Source organism: Sciurus carolinensis, chromosome 11 (genome assembly GCF_902686445.1).
Source record: "Sciurus carolinensis chromosome 11, mSciCar1.2, whole genome shotgun sequence".
Classification (NCBI taxonomy): Eukaryota; Metazoa; Chordata; class Mammalia; order Rodentia; family Sciuridae; genus Sciurus; species Sciurus carolinensis.
In genome coordinates this window covers 86,182,457-86,199,369 of record NC_062223.1, presented here as the reverse complement: position 1 = coordinate 86,199,369, position 16,913 = coordinate 86,182,457, and the positions used below count along the sequence as shown (strand labels likewise).

General features: G+C 36.7%; 1 protein-coding gene across 15 annotated transcripts in view; it reads left to right on the top strand.

Annotated features, from left to right (window-relative positions):
• Positions 1-16,913, top strand: part of Dlg2 (discs large MAGUK scaffold protein 2) — a 2,079,243-nt gene that overhangs the window by 1,324,654 nt on the left and 737,676 nt on the right. For all 15 annotated transcript variants that reach the window (XM_047516979.1, XM_047516993.1, XM_047516982.1 and 12 more), the window contains one exon: positions 6,448-6,501. In XM_047516979.1, the coding sequence (XP_047372935.1) occupies positions 6,448-6,501 (54 nt within the window). The remainder of the gene's footprint in view (positions 1-6,447; positions 6,502-16,913) is intronic.

The window sequence follows — 16,913 nt, the reverse complement described above, 5'->3', positions numbered from 1 at the left end:
AGGAGATGTTGAGGTTACCATTATGGGCTCCTGGGCTAGAAAGACAAGGATTTGGAAATTGTGGCACCTCGTAAATTTGTCACCTTAAGCAAGTGACTTAGTCAATTTGGACTCCCTTCCTTCTCCCCCCCCCTTTTTTTTCTTCCTTCCTGTCCTTTTAATGTTAATAATAATGTTTTACTTAGAACATTGTAAGAATAAATGCATATTCCTCTTTCCCATACTGTTTTTACTCTCTCATGCAACCACCAATATGTGTTTATTCAGTCATTTACCAAACAATTTCTCTGAGGCTTCCCCAGGGAGCTCCTCAGCTAACCAGGATGTGACTGTGCCTTTAGACATTTCCTAGTTGTGCCTGTTGCAGGTCTGTTCATACCAGGCACTGGGTCCTCAGTAACTGGGACAAGGGGAAAGGAGAAGGGTTCCTGCATCAACCAAGATCACAGTACATAGAACAGATTTGGCTTTGAGCTGGTTTAGAAAGAAAGAAAGAAAGAAAGGAAGGAAGGAAGGAAGGAAGGAAGGGAGGGAGGGAGGGAGGGAGAAGGAAAGAAGGAAAGAAGGAAAGAAAAATGGAATCCAAAGAGATCTGATAAGTCTGATTTCATCCCAAGAGGTAGTAGAGCAAGAATTTGAAGTCAAGCTATTTGGTTTTGCAGATGGTGTATTTACCAGCTGTATGACTTTGGGAAAGTTATTTAATCACTGTTTCATCTGTAGGTTAAGAAAAATAGATCTTATCTCAATAGGTTGTATGAGGATTAAATAATTTAATTTAAATGAAGTAAATATATATAATATATATAAGTGCCTGTGGTTATGATTGTCCATCTCAGTATTAAGGTACCTGGGGATCTGGGTATGGCTTGGTTATGGAACCACAAGTTTCAGGTAGTGGCAATTTTGGTGGGTTCTTGGTAAATCTCCAAATAGGAATAGGATTCTGTTAGTCAGCTTTTTGTCTCTGTGACCAAATAGCTGACATGAACAACTTAAAGGAGAAAAGATTTGTTTTGACTTATAGTTACAGAGGTTTTAGTCCTTAATCTTCTGGCTCTATCGTTTCGGGCCTGAGGCAAGGCAAAATATCATGACAGACAGGCATGGCAAAGGAAAGCTTCATAGCTCATGATGGCCTAGAAGCAAAGAGAGAGGAAGGGGCTAGGGACAAGAAATAACTTTACCAGGACATAGGAGATTCCCTCATTGACCTAATTTCTCCACTTGGTCCTACTTTCTAAAGTTTTCATCACATTCCACTAGTGTCATCAAATTATTAACCTATCAATGGCTTAATCCACTGATGAGGTCAGAGCCTTCATGATCCAATCACTTCCCATGAAGCCCCAATATTGCTGCATTGGGGACCCAACCTTCAACACATCAGTCTTTGTGGAATACTTCACATATGAACCATAGCAAGGATCCTGCTGATATCAAGGACCATGGGGCTCCAGTTCAACAGACTGTGGGAAAGGAGAGAGTGAAGAGGATGTTTTCTTCCATCAGAAAACAAGAGCACAATTCATGGAATGGAGGAAAAGTTCTGTCTCCTCATCATGCTACAGTTTGGTTTCCAGAATAGACTACCATAAAGGAGGGTTAGTGAAAAAAGCTAACAAAATACAATTATTTTGGGTTCTACCCTGGCATATACAATTCAGTGCTTAATATTTATGTCTCATTTCAGACCTGATAGAATATGTAAGTGGTAACTTACATATTCTACTTCCTTGGCCAAAATCAGGATACGGTCTAATGAAGGGTCATTCTTGTTGGTAACCATTTGTATGAACTGTGAAATTAAAAGTGTTTGCATGCTGTCTTGTAGTAGCTACTCTAAGCTAGATGATTTACCTGAGGTTCTGGGATCTCCAGCACTTGCTTGGGCACTCTCTCTGTCTTTCTTTTTTTTTCTCTCTCTCTCTCTCTACACACACACACACACACACGCACACACACATGCACGCACAAAAGGGAGAGCAGGGAGAGAGAGAAGCAGAGGCAGAGGACTCATTTAAAAACTTTTGGTGCCTTCCATTTTGTTTCTAATCATCATGCCGTGATAAATAGAAAAGTCCTCTATAAGGCCTATATCCCTGTAATTAGACAACACTCTTGCCCACTCAGGAGTCTTACCCTGTAAGGGTGAGAAATAAGTTAGGGTACCAGCCCCAAAAGCATCTTTCATGTTTTTCTTGACATTTTGCCTCCTACTTCACTTGACCTACTGACAACTAACTGCCTTCTACTTGTATGTCAGTGAATCCCTGTACAATTCCTAGCCCTATAAAACTTACTAGTCACTAGTGATTGCTATATCTAATTCACTTTGTGAACTATTCAGTTGCTCTCCTTTTCTATCTTACTTATTAATAAAGTGTAGACACAGGTCTCTTGACTTTCCCACCGGTTAGCCTGCACTCCTAGGCATAAAATTCCCAGAAAGTGGTCCTTGGTTGCCCAGATACTATACTTCCCTGCCAATTCCTTCCTTGAGGAGACATGTTCACTGTTCTTGGCCTGGTGACCAAATGCTTGCTTATGTCAGAGGTATTTCCCAGTTCTAGGACTTGGCAAATACCAAGGAGCAACCAACATCTATGGTCAGTCAGCATCAATGAACTATTTCTAAAATGTGTGTTCATTATGTCAAAATTGTATTGGACTCTCTTGATGACAAGCCACAGAAGCTTATCATTTTTAGCATAAACCAAGTAGTTGATATAATATAGGAGCCCATGAAATTCAAGGACATAAAGGTAGCCAGAAGTCATGAAAAACTTTACATCTTAATTTAAATTTTATCAGCATTCTCGCCACTTGCTTCTCTGTGATTAGCTTTATTCTTCTTGCTTGCTGTGAACTGACTTTCTCCACATGGAAGAGAATGTAACATAAAAGGAAAACCACTTGCATCTTCTTGTCTGGGTCACCCAAGAAGATTGCTTTTCTTAATCCTTTCTAGCTTCAAAAGTGCCTGCCTAGATTTATATGAAGACAAGCCTTGAAGCTTTGATTAAAGGAGATTTTTTTTCTTCAGATTTGTTATGAGACTCTTTCCAGTGAAATGAAGTAAGCATATTAAGGAGGGAGGCTGGAATCTGCTGAGTCACCAGTTTGATTTAAGGGTTCAATTAGAGATGATACCCACTATGAAGTGAGAGGGCATATGTGCCAGGGCAGTATTCACTGTGGAAAAAAAGTTTGGAAGGAACCATCAAAGTAACCAGGAAATTGGGTTTTAAGACTCAGAAACCAAACTAGATCAAACTAGGTATGATTGCTTATAATTGCAAAAGTGAACAAAGAAACAAAATCCAGGCTGAACCAAGGAAAGATCTAACATTACCAATTGGTGAGAAGAATGATCTCATGGTACACATTTGGGATTCTGCTATACTTTGGGTTTCTACCACTTTGTGTCTTAATTTTCTGCTGATATATGTGCCACTGAGTGCCTAAAATATTCCAAGAAACTTCTGCAAAAACAATCTGGGATGGTTGGGGGGCTCCTGCAGCACACCAATAGGACAATTTCCAGAGATCCTGGTATAGCGGTGCAGTGGTGTAGCATATTTTTCATGAGAGCCCGCCATGGTGTCTTCTTGGCACTCACACCAGGGATTGCCAATGTCAGGTGTGTGTGATGTGTTGTATATGTTCATACACCCAACACATCCTGCTGGTTCATACATTTCTATTGACTTTTAGAAGTGCAAGTATTAATTGTGGCTTCTGGATATTTTTAAAACTGAGAAGGGGCAATTAGTTTCCATATAACCTAGATCTTATGCTTCAAGATTTCATAGCTTACATTTCAATCAGTTATGAAATTATTATTATTTTATAAAAACTGATTTTTATCACATAATAGAGGTGAGATAAAGAAAGAAATTGATAATGATTATTGAAAAATTAGTGTCTTGGTAATATAAGAGAATCCTGGGTTATCTCAGAAATGGTCAACAAAATTTGCAAATATATGTTACCTTTCTTTGTACCTTCACCTATACTTTATAGCTATATTTAAGTTATAAATCCTAAGTATTTATTAAATTTCTTCTGTGTATTTAAGTACTGTGTAGAATTCTGGGGAAGTATATGATCCTGTCCATTTTAAAACATATAGTCTTAGTGAAAAAGACCCAATTTTCATACAGGAAATGGAAAATTGTCTAAAATTTATTGCCATAACACATTAATATAATCTGTAAGAAGAAAAACAAAAGATAGGATGAAAGCCCCAAACCAAATCAATATATATTTATTGATCACAATTATATGAGGTAATAGGGAGAAAGACATAGCTATTAGGAAAGTTTTCAGTTTAGTCAAGAATATAAGACACAAATACTTCCATGAGTCATAGGAACCAAGTAGAAAGTAGAGAGATCATCATGGCTAGAAACACAAAAATGTAAAAACACATATTAAAACTTCACCAGAGTGCTTTAAACATCTAACTGCAATATCCTGAGGCTTCTGTTGCCTTCAGGATATTCTAACATACAGATCTTATATCATTTATGATACAGTCAACAAAGATGCTGAGAGCATGGAGTAGCTTAGTGGGAAAAAAGTGGATTTTAACAACCAGAAAGACCAATATCAAAATTTCAGTTCTCATTTTCCTTAACTTCAGTTTACTAACATATAGCATAGGGATAGTGATGATAAAGTCTCATCAATATGATTTTTTGGTGGTTAAGTGAGTATCTATCTATATCCTTAAACATTTGTTAATTGGCAACAATTGATATAACCTTTGACGTCATCTAATCGGACCCCTTGAATACGCTGCAGTTAGTAAATAGCATTGAAATCTCTGAGATAATTGACTTATGAACCATCTAACTAATCTTTATCATAGTTCATCTTTAGAAACACTATTTAACATTAATCTTGAAATTTAGTTTCTAAAGCATATTCAAATATATCACCTCATTTGATCTTCAACCTTTATGAAAGTTGTTTACTATAATTTCCATTCTACAGAGGAGGAAAATGAGTCACAGAGGATTAGAGGACTTGCCCCAGAATCACACCACCATGAAGTTGCTTAGCTCTCAAAAAATGTAATTCAGAAGTAGCTGCACCACCTTTGAGCCCAGGTCTTCTGACTCCAAACCTCATATCCTTCTCCCTACACCAAATGCCTCTCAGCAAGCACTAGTGTGTGTGTGTGTGTGTGTGTGTGTATGTGTGGTCTTTCTCCAAAGCCCCTGTTTATCCACAAGATACTTCCCACTGATAATCATGAATACACAACAATGATCTAGTTGACCCACTCTGCAGATATATAGTCCAGGTTTATTTTCATCATTCCCAGTGTTTTGGATTAAGACATGGAATTCTGTTTTGTAAAACCTGCTGGATTGCCTTTTTCCCCCTACTGTTTGATTAGGATTCCACAGGCACAGATTGACATTAAAAAGCTGTTAACTCCAGAGGGCATAGCTAATGAAATGTCCCAAAAGTTGAGCACTTGCCAAAACACCGTATCACATAGGACAGCTCTCGATTAATCATGATGAGAGTATTTCCTCTATCTAAATGAAATCTGTAATTTGGAATGGAGATTAAAGATCCTTTGGGGAATGAAGGGAAAGTTGCTGTGAAAATTCTAGAAACTAGAAAATAAAGATAGATCTACTCAATATTCATGAAGTTAGATTGGTGATGCAAATAGAGATTGCAATCTCTTATTTTCTAATGACTTGGCTTGTAGCACTCCTCTATCAGTTTTATATGGATTCCCACTCAACATTAAAGAGAATTACTGCAAATTGTGCAAAATAATTTTTTAAAGCTTAGGATATCCAATATGATTTTCTGCCATCTCTGATTAATTTCTTCTTAAGGATTTCTAATTTATATGATCACAGATACATTAATGAAAAAAAAGATACAACATGCATAATAGACAAACATATATGTTTATTTACATCATGATTATGTATGATATCAGTAAGTGAATGCTTACTGCATGGAATACAACATACTTTCGAAAGGTAGTTTAAAGAAGATAGTTATAAATATTCATTTAGATTTAATTTTTGCTTCCACAAAAGTAATCAAAATTTTTTTAGCAAAATCATTTTGTAAAAAGATGTTACAAATTTTAACTCTCATCCAGTGTATTAGAAATCTTTACCTCACACAGCACACATTCTCACCTTCCACAGTGTTATGTAGAATTTAAGAGAAAGAGAATGTAAATTATATGAATGTTTATTTCATTATGTGGTAATATAGCAAATAAGCATTTGAAGTTGGGAAGTATTGGAAACATGAGTGATTTTGTTTATCTCCCACCAGCAACCTTGTGTCTGTATAGGTCCTCATGGAATGCTTGTTGAGTTTTTGTAAAATAAGTTAACAGAATCTGCCTCAGAATAGAATATCTGTTATTTAAAAATTTGTCTACTTCTCTTTTTTTAGGCCAGCCCTGCTCCTATAATTGTCAACACAGATACTTTGGACACAATTCCTTATGTAAGTAACATTTTTATTAAGACTTTTTAAAAAAAAACTATGGTAGAACTTAATTAGCTGAATTTAAACTTAAAACATCAGTTAAATCACCCAATCCAGGTAATCTTATGGAATGATGTATTGAATTTTCTTTTGTTCATTTTCTTTTGATATTTGTTAAATCTTGGCTTTGTCATGCAAACGCTTCACCTTTTAAATTCATGTTTAGCACAAGGGCCCATGTAAAGCACAAGGGCAAACCATGAGGGGAAAAGCAACAACAACAAACAGACAATTCTGTTTAAATGGTTCCTTTGTTAATTGGTTCTCTGGAAAGAGATTGAATTGCACATGGCAGACATGGACAAACTTCTTGGAGTTTCTAACTTAAAGAATACTCCAAATCAATTTCTATGACTAAACCTAGAATATAAGTGATCAATAAATATTTGATGAATTTTGTTGGGCTTCTAGCAAGAATTGGAAGATAAGTTTTGTGAAGATAGAGTTAACCTACGTTAATAAAATTTATGCTTTCACAAAAGCATGGAACTTGGGATAATAGAGTCAGGCAGATCATGAAGCCTGAGAGTTTGTAACACAAGCACTATGATGGCCAAAGGTCTTTAGGGTGGAGTCTGGCTGGGAGGAGAGATAGGACACTGTCAGTGGGCCACAGTGCAGGTAAAGGTTGATTTTGTGAAGGTCTAGCAAGGCTTTGTGAGTAGGCTCTGGCTTGGGGGTGAAGGATAGTGATCGGGAAAGATGGGATAGCCACAGATCCCTACAGACTGCAGAGGTGAAATAGGGAAAGAGAGCTATAGGGATAATGGACAAGTCTAGATTTCTGGCTTTTGACTAAGTGAGTAAAGATTATGAAATACTTAGAATAGTACCTGGCACAAAGTAAGTGCTTGGTAAGTATTGGCTATTCTCAGACTTAAACCCCAACTTCGAATGCCTTCTGGCACCAAGCATATTACAGACACAAATTGAGAGGAGAGGGGTCTATAGGGAATAAAAATCACATGGTCCTCTAAAGGGGACAGCTGCCACTTGGGGTCCAGTGCTGCCAGATCATCCCATTTCTCAAGAGGAGCTATATATTTGAATTTTTATGTAAATGTTTGCAATTTTTAAATACAGGGAAACCACTTTTCAAAAGTTCAAACACTGTATGCCAAACCAAGTGTGTGGAGTCCATAAACTTCCTTTGGGGGGTAGTTTACCTCAAAAACACTTGAGACCCTGAGCAGTTCTGCAAGCCAGAACTCAGCCACGGGGGAGCCAAATGCTAGAATTGGAGTACAAGTTTGGAACTTGATTACAGGAACAAGTGACTAAAACTGGGACACAGGGTCAGGACAGGAATAACAGCAAGCTAGACTTAATGCTGAATCACCTAAGCTACCCAGCTAGACCTTCTTAAATCTTTCTGAACAAGAGTAGTTTGGGCCAGAACAGAAATGGGATTAAGCATACTGGTAGGAATTAATTGGCCTCAGTGGTGGAAAGTTAAGGGCTCTATAGAAGGAAACAAAGCAATATATTAAAGGAAGCTGGTGTCCCTTATCCTTTTGGCCACTCTTCCTAGCGCTTCATTTATTCATCAAACATATTTACTTTATGCCTAACACTGTTGTAAGCACTTAATAAACATTAACTCATTTGATCATTATAATAGTTCTACAAAGTAGATGCTATTAATTTCTCTATTTTACAATGGGAAATCAAGTAAAAAAGAGGTTAAGTAACTTGCTCAAAGGCTCACAGTAAGAGGTAGAGCCTGGAGTGAACACAGGTAATTTGGCTATAGAGTTTAAAGACTTGTTTAATGTCTATCATGCTACTACTTATGTTTCTCCTCCATTCTTGTTTTCTTATTCTAAACTTGAGAACAAACGTTGTTTAATTACTCCTCAGCTACATGTAGTAACTTTGGGTGGGAGACAACTTGCAACAGAGGCTTCAATACCCTTGTGACAGGGACCCATATATGTTATATATTAAGGAATCTTACCTTCTTAACTAATGTCTTTATGATAGTCATCGACACAGCAGGTAAGCTGTGCTTTGTACAAGTAGACTTGGAGCAAAGAGGCTTAATTTGGTAAGGAGGAACACTTCCCTGTTGTAATCTAAATTATTTCAAAGTTCTATTTGGATCCTCTTGGTTTAACTGTCAGATGTCCCCACGTAGAAACCATTTGTTATCAATAGGATCTATGGATGTTGTGCAATGTTCTCAATTGGTATCCAAACTAGGTAGCTAGTGAAATCAATCACATGTAATAAATTATTCAAACTGTTCCCATTCCTCCCAAATATCAACTTTCATTCTTCACAGAGCTTTTTTTTTTTTAAACTTTGTACTTTTTCAGACTCTTGTACTCTGTGTTTCCTTGAGTCAGGTCTTTGGGAGAGGTATGCTGAGCAGCTTGGTATGGGGAAAACTTCTAAATTTCCATGAGACGTGTAAGCACTTCTTTTTATCTTTCTGAACACATATTAATCTATAAGGCAGACATTAGGATGCCTACCTCAAAGGCTGTCATGAAATCAAATCAGATTTTGTGTGTTACATCATGTTTTGTTCACTTTGAGCTGAGAACAGTTAGATATTTATTTTTTTAATGAAAGGACTTAGAAAGTAATACATACTAATCTCTGGGAGATTGTTAAATATAAATGTCTTCCTCCACATAGAATAAGCATGAATACACTATCTCTCAAGAATGGCAGATTTCGCACACAGCCATTTCTGTGGATATGCTTTAGTTCTTGGCATACTCCCCACTCTCCCCGTTTTTCCTGACTCACTGGGTAACCTTGAACAATTCTCTGTTCCTTTCACAGTCTATTTTCTATTTTTTTCATTCCCAAGTGTTCTATACTTTGTTTTCCTCTTTTCTTTCTCATGTTCTACTTGTTCACATAATTTCAGCTCTATTTAATGAAAAAATGATTTCAGAGTTCCCCAGGGCATTTTAGCTATGTTGCATAAGAACATTTCCTTCTTAAAAAATATTACCTGAATGACAAATTTTAGCTTATATATGAAGGTTCTGCTCGAAAATAATTTTACCACAAGTAAATGTACTAATTTTGCTGATTAGCAAATTTGATTTTAGATATAAATGGTTCTTATGGAAATGGTTCCTTGGCATATGTGCAAAGGGCAATTGAATAACTAAAGGAAATTTCCAGGGCCAAAGGGAATTTTTATGTAAGTATCTATTAAAGGTACAAAAGATATTTAAAGATTTCTGCTTTTTTTAGGAAGGTATATTAAGGGACCTCAGAATCCTGCCATTAATGAAGGGGTCATTGAGGTTCTTATGTATGAATGCCTCAAATAATCTTAGTCTTATATGAGGTCATGATAGTTTACGGTTGGGTAGGACCTTGCATGTGTACAGTTCAGTCTCTCATGCAAAGCACAAGTCTCCTATGTGAACATTAAACTTGTCACAAAGAAGAGAAAGGGAGGGAGGGAGGGAGAGAGGGAAAGAGACAGAGAGAAGGCCAAATTTTCCCATTTCAGAACTCTTCTGGTTTCTATTTTTTCACTCTATCCTTTCATTCTTTCTCATTATGTGTTGAATCTTGTTCTATGCTAGGTATTGAAAATATTCTGTTCTTAGGGAGTTCAGTGAGTACAGCCTAATTGTGATCTGCGGGTCTAGCTCCCTGAAGGTTGATGTAACCACGTGGTAACATGTTACCCTCCTGGCACTCCGCAGTCCACTGACATGTTGACCCATTTCCAACATACTTCCTCCCTTCAGCAGACATGGCAGAAGTATAATGAACACTATCCAAGCAAATCCTATTCTTTCAATTGACAATAAATTTAATCAGAGAGGTGCTAGCTATTTTTTTTCTCCAGCTTTCTCTAGTATTTTTTATTTATTCTTTTTTAAAATTTTTACAGACTACATTTTGATTCATTGTACACAAATGGGGTACATCATTTCTTTTCCATGGTTGTACACAATGTAGATTCATATCATTCGTGTAATCATATATGTACATAGAGTAATGATGTCTGTCTCATTCCACCATTTTTCATACCCGCCTCCCTTTCATTTCCTTCTACGTAATCTAAACTTCCTCCATTCTTCTCTCACTCCCCACCCTGCCACTCCTAAAAGGATTTAAAATTAGCATACTATAGTAATACAGCCACATCAATGTTTATAGCAGCTCAGTTCACAATAGCTAGACTGTGGAACCAACCTAGATACCCTTCAACAGATGAATGGATAAAGAAACTGTGGTATATGTACACAATGGACTATTTGCAGATAAATGGATGGAATTGGAGAATATTATCCTAAGTGAAATAAGCCAATCCCAAAACCCTGATAAGTGAATGATGATTCTCTAGTATTTGTTTCATAGTTCGGTAATTTTTTTACCTATTTTTTGAAAATACACTGTCAAGCAATATACTTAAGGATCATTCATTTTAAATCTCATTAAGTAACAGAGGGCTCAATTATACTAAACCTCTCACTTTATAGATATAGTTATTCTAGCTCACCTAGTTAATAGTGAAATTCAGTCTATAACTTGCTGTTAGCCCATGTAACAGTTGAGCATTTATTACTCCTGTACCTGTTTGCTCTTTGGTTAGATCAGGTGATTCAGGCATAAAATACCAGAGTGGCTGAAATATCTCTGATTCATGTTTGTCTGGGTTCCATTCTGGAACAGTGGTTACTATGGGTGTGTTTTTTTGTATCACCGTGGGCAAAGCACAAGAGGTCAAGCCGTGACACAGCATAACCAAAGGCTCTGCTATGCTCAACCCACTTATAGCCAATTGGTCAAAATAAATCACATTGCCAAGTTCAAAGTAAAAGCTAGTGAATGAATAACAATAAGCTAGTGAATCACACTGAGGCCTTAAATAGGAGGGCTAAGAATCTGTATATATCTCCTTAGTTTTTAAAAAGAATACAAATGCCAAAATGTTATGGTTTAAAAATATTGATAGGTCAATGACACTAAACAAAATGAAAAAGACCTGGTTCTAGTCATATGAGGAGTAGAAATTTTGTTTTTAGGAGTACAAATAATTATGGACACAAGGACAGAAGTTCCAGGATCATTGCTTGGAAACCCTCTAAGGAAAGTGAAAGAGAGAGGGGAATATAAGTAAAGAGCAAGGAAAGAAAAGTTAGTTTTAAGAGGATATGAGAAGGTCCTTAGTAGTATTACCTACTGGATTTGGCTGCCAATAAAATCATCTGTGTCAACGTTTTTTGAAAACAGTCATAAGCTCATTATAATATTAGAGGTGAAATTTGTACAGAGTGCTTCAAATATGATAGGCCATTGAATGCCAACACAGCTATGCTTTTGGGACACAGGACAAGAGAGTGAATTTACAGAAAAATATGGTCCAAAGGCAATGTGGACAATATCAGTGAAAGTTAGTAAGTTAGGGAAGTGAGAGAAAATACAGGACGTCATCCATGGGTCAAAGGAAATAGAGAAGAAATTACGTTAGCAGTGAGGTTCATCTGGGAGCCATAGAATGGACTCCAGACTAAGTGGTGTTGCTAAGCAATGTATAAATGACACTTCTGATAGATTGCAGCATCAGAAAGCTGAGGGTAAGAGCTCTCTGAGGAGGAAGTTGCCATATTCCAGAAGTGAGATGACCAAGCACTTGGCTGTAGTGCTGGACAATTTGGCATTAATTTCTTTGAGTCACTATGTACAATAACAGATCCTTGTGATTTAAGCTACTATTCACTTTTAATTGGACAGTTTTTGAGAATTACCTGTAATGGAAAAGGAAGTAGAATACATTTATTTATTTGAACCCTCTGGGAAATGATTAATACAGGTAAGATGTTTGGGGAGAATTTGATGGTTTTAGCACATTTTTCCTTCAATAGACAGATTTACTTCTTTTTTTTTTGTTTGTTTTACTTTTTACTTTTTTTTTTTTTTTTCTTTTCCCAGAGACACTGCTAAAACCGTATTGTTGATGTTCTTATCTATTGGGAATGTAGTATTATCCAGAGTTAAAAAATTCTTACCTGTCAGAAAGCAGCTTATTTTGGGATAAAGTATGCCCTTGAGGCAATACAAATTCAATACTAGAGGCAAAGCTATCAATATTTGTTCTAGTCTCAAACCTGGCCAATCAAAGTGTACTTTTCAATTGTTAGAATCAGCAGATCCCTTACCCTTGTACTTTTTACTTGGCTCTAAAAGGCAAGAGGTGGAGCTGAACAATGCTGTTCAAATGTTAATATGGATACAAATCATCTGGGGACCTTGTGCAGACTGAGTCAGTAGGTCTAGGTTGGGGGCTGGGAGTTTGAGTTTCTGATAAAAAACTCAGAGGCAGAAACTGCTAGATATTCACCACTTTTTGAGTGACCTGAGAATACGACAAGGTTTTTTTTTTTTTTTTTTTTTTTTTTTTTTTCTCCTTTCATGCACAACTGGGATCTAAGCCTATCTTTGCCAGCTAGTACTTATGTGTTTTGATTAAATCAAATTATCTAAACTGCTGTTTCATTTTATATAAAGTAAGAATAATACTGTTTGCCTTACAGTGGTTGTTATGAATACTCTTTCCAGTGTGTAGAAAATGCTTAATGAGTGTTCATCATAGGATTGGGAGTAGAGTGAGAGGATACCTTTGATGAAATAAAACATTCCTCTGACTTAATCTTGAATTGTTGAGCCAAGAATGCAGAAGCCATGGCTAGTTCAGGAAGGATCAGTGGCAATTATGTTGTTCAGTGGTCTTGTGCACATCTAGATCTTGGCTACTCAGGGTGTGGCCTGTGCACTAGCAGGCGCAGCATTGCCTGGGAGCTTGCAAACAATACACTCTAAGGTCCCACCCCAGACCTACTAAATTGGAAACAGTTTTTTTATCAAGAGTGTCAGAGACCTGTATGCATATTAAACTTTGAGAAACACTGCTCAGCCTGACAGAGAAGCTTCAAGAACAAAGGGGAAATAATCATGAAAATATTTTTGTAGCTTCTCAAATGCTATTAAAGGTATGGTCTGTGAACTGACAGTATCAGATCTCACAGGACAGATTATTAGAATTGTAGAATCATCAGCTCCAGCCCAGATCTATAGAACCCTAAATCTGAGAGTGCAACCAAGGAATCTGGGTTTTTACAAGCACCTTAGTTAATTCTTATGCACAGTGAAGTTTGAGAGATGCTGCTCTACAGTACCTAAGACACTTTCACAATCTAGTGGGGATCCTAAGCAACTATGAATGCTGAACTGAAGAAGTGAAGGTTAGGTAGGAAATAATGCATACAGGAAGGACCAAAGAAAACTCTGGAGGATCACTGAAGAACAATGATAAGACAGTTTGCATTAAACCAAGCCAGTGTTTAATCCTGGTGGTATTTTTATTAAAAAGCACCTGGGACATTCTTAAAAACATTCTCTCTCATAGTCTAGTGGATAAAAGATTTGTTAATAAAAATGGATTATGCATAGTGAAAAGCATATACTTTAACTCTGCCTGGCTCACTCCTACATATCCTAAAGGTTTCATTTTAAAAGATGCTTCTTCTAGAAGAATGAGGTTGGAGGTAAAGCTACTGTATGTGCTTCTACTGAAGGCCTTTCTTCCTTTCCAAAAAAGTTATCACAGTTTTGCAATTGTTTCTTTAATGGTTGATCTTTCTCCCTAGAATTCTATTTTAATGAGTATAGGGAAAGTTTGTTTTATCTTTCCCACCATTGTACTTCTACCACTCAGGACATTTTTATGAACTGGCAGCTGGAAGAAAGGAAGAAAGGAAGGAAGGAAGAGAAAGGGAAAGGAAGGTGGGAAGGAGATGTGAATTAACTGTAAAAAGTGAATAAAAAAGTGCCAACCTACTTGAAGGAGTCAGAGGCAAGGAAGAATTTTATCTGGCTCCTTGGAGAGGAAGTAAGACATTTCCATGCATAGTAGATAAAAAGCATTCCATGAAGAGAGAATTGCGTGTGCAAAGGTCAGAAGTCTGGAAACTCATAAGTCCTGAGTCTGAGCAGGTAGAACACAGGGCAGGTAGAACACAGGGCAGAAGCATAACATGAGACTGGGGGGCTAGAGTTGAGTCTGACTGTGGAGGCCTTGTTACCTTGATGTGGGGTTTGGACTTTATCCTGTAGATGATTCTGGTAGTAGAATCTCACGTATTTGGGAAATCATTTACATGGTGTTTTTTTCTTTTTTCACTACTATGCTTTTAGGACCTTGTCTGCACCTGCTCTGTAGTTGGAACTTCAAAATACATGTTGAATGAATAAAGTTAAAAAAACAATGGTGATTACCCAAAAGCAGCCGACCAAAGGCTTTTTTTTTTTTTTTTTTTTGAGCCTCTTCTCTATTTTTTCTGATTTCTGAATTCTGTTTTCCCTGTACCATTACTCCTCTTTACCATTTCCTCCATGCTCATCTTTCTGACCTCATTAAACTGCCACTGCCATCAGGAGACCTCATCAGTTCCTCTAGGCAACCTCAGCATCTCCTTCCTTCTTGATTCCATAGTATTTCACTCCTAGGGAGGTTGGCTGATTTCTAAGAAAGAGGGTGGACTCTGGGATGTTTTGAATCTACCAGACATTAGCTAGGTAACTTAGGAAATTAACTTTTCTGACCCTTTTTCCTTATCTATAAGTAAAGATAGTAATAACCATCCTGCATGGTGTATTATTTAGAATATAGGTTCAGTTACATATAACAAGGACCCAAATAATAGAGCTATTATAAGATAGGAATGTATTTTTTCTCATATTTGACAGTCAGTAGGTGAGTTATCCAGAGCCAGGATGTTTATTCTGCACCATATGGCCTTAAAGGAGCCACATACCTTTTATCTTCTTGCCCTACCACTCACTCTTGGGAATTGACCTTGTACACAGTTCAAGAGGCCTGCTGCCTGCAACATGCCACAGCTTGGAAATACAGAGATGGACACACTTTGTCCTTTCAAAGGTACCTCTGGAAGGTTGTAAACATGAATTCCCCCTCAAATTATGAAGGGTAGAACTTAGGTCAAAGCCACTTCTAGCTGTAAAGGGAGGCTGAACCAAGTAATATTTATAATAGGGGTCCTGGTCCAGACAAAAATGGAGGGTCCCTTCACTATGGAAGGAAAGGGTAATGAATATTGAGGGGCAACCAGAGTCTTCAGCCACACAGAGTGATTAGCAGAGTTCCTCAACATGGGGAGCTGTCACTCAAGGCACACTAAAGGTGATGCCTGGAAATTGGAAGAAAACATGAGAACTTCTCTTTGTAGTTTCTCCTCATCTCTACCCTTAACATCTTATAGGTTTTATAATAATACATTGTTACAGTTGTATAAATATACAGTTGCTCTATAGCCTAGCATTTATGGGGTATACATGCTCACAACATTTCACTGATGGCAATACTCAAAAAACTTTAGAGGTCATTGGTTGTAAACTTTAGAGATATTATTTAGCAATTGCGTGACTCATAATAAATGTTCAACAAATAGCCATTATACCTGTGATACTTAACATTTGCTGTTTTTTGTTGGCTTATAAATTGTTTTTTGTTATAAACTAGTTATATATCAAGTGGTATTTATCTTACTATGTGATATTAGCCTAATAGAATTGTTCTTTGCTTATCTTTAAATTCCAGGGAGCAACTACCTGAGGCCCAGGTATATAGTAGGATTTCCATAAAAGTTTAATTTATCATTGTTATATTCAATGGTATTATTCAAATTGATCTATTTTAACAGAGTAAATTTTAATTTGAAAAGGTAATAATCAAGTAAAATGTGTGTGTTTTAGTTTGATCTACATGACCAATTAGATTGAGGTATGCACAGTCACCCAAGAGTGGGGTACCCAATTTATTGACTTATTTGTAACTTAACATGTTTATCCATAATCACTCCCTTCAAAGTATGATCCTTTAAAAGTATTTTTACTCTCTCAAATATACTACTGAAAATAAATATAGGCAGTCATATATGAGAGAGGAGAGATCATGGCTGAGAATAAAAAGAACAAGAAGAGGGACAAAGTTAAAAACAAGGTCATAAAAGGAAATGAAAGCAGTAATCAAAATTAATTGCTTTAAACTTTTTTATTACCTTCCCTCAATTATAAGAGTATTATATTTACATTGAGTTAAAAAAAAAACCATTTCAAAAGGGCTAAAACATTTCCCTAGGACTTCAGGAGCTGTATGTGACGCTTAGGATAGTTTATAATCTTATAATCTTATCTTTCCCCTTGTTAAATTTTGTTGGGCTTTTAAATAGACTTTTTTATACTGATATTTTTCAGGGACCAATTCTTAGGGGATTATATAGCTACTTATTCTCTGGGAAATCAGATATATATCTTGTTTTAGTGGTTATTCACCTAGTGTCTTCTGTTTTCTACATGTATTCTATCTT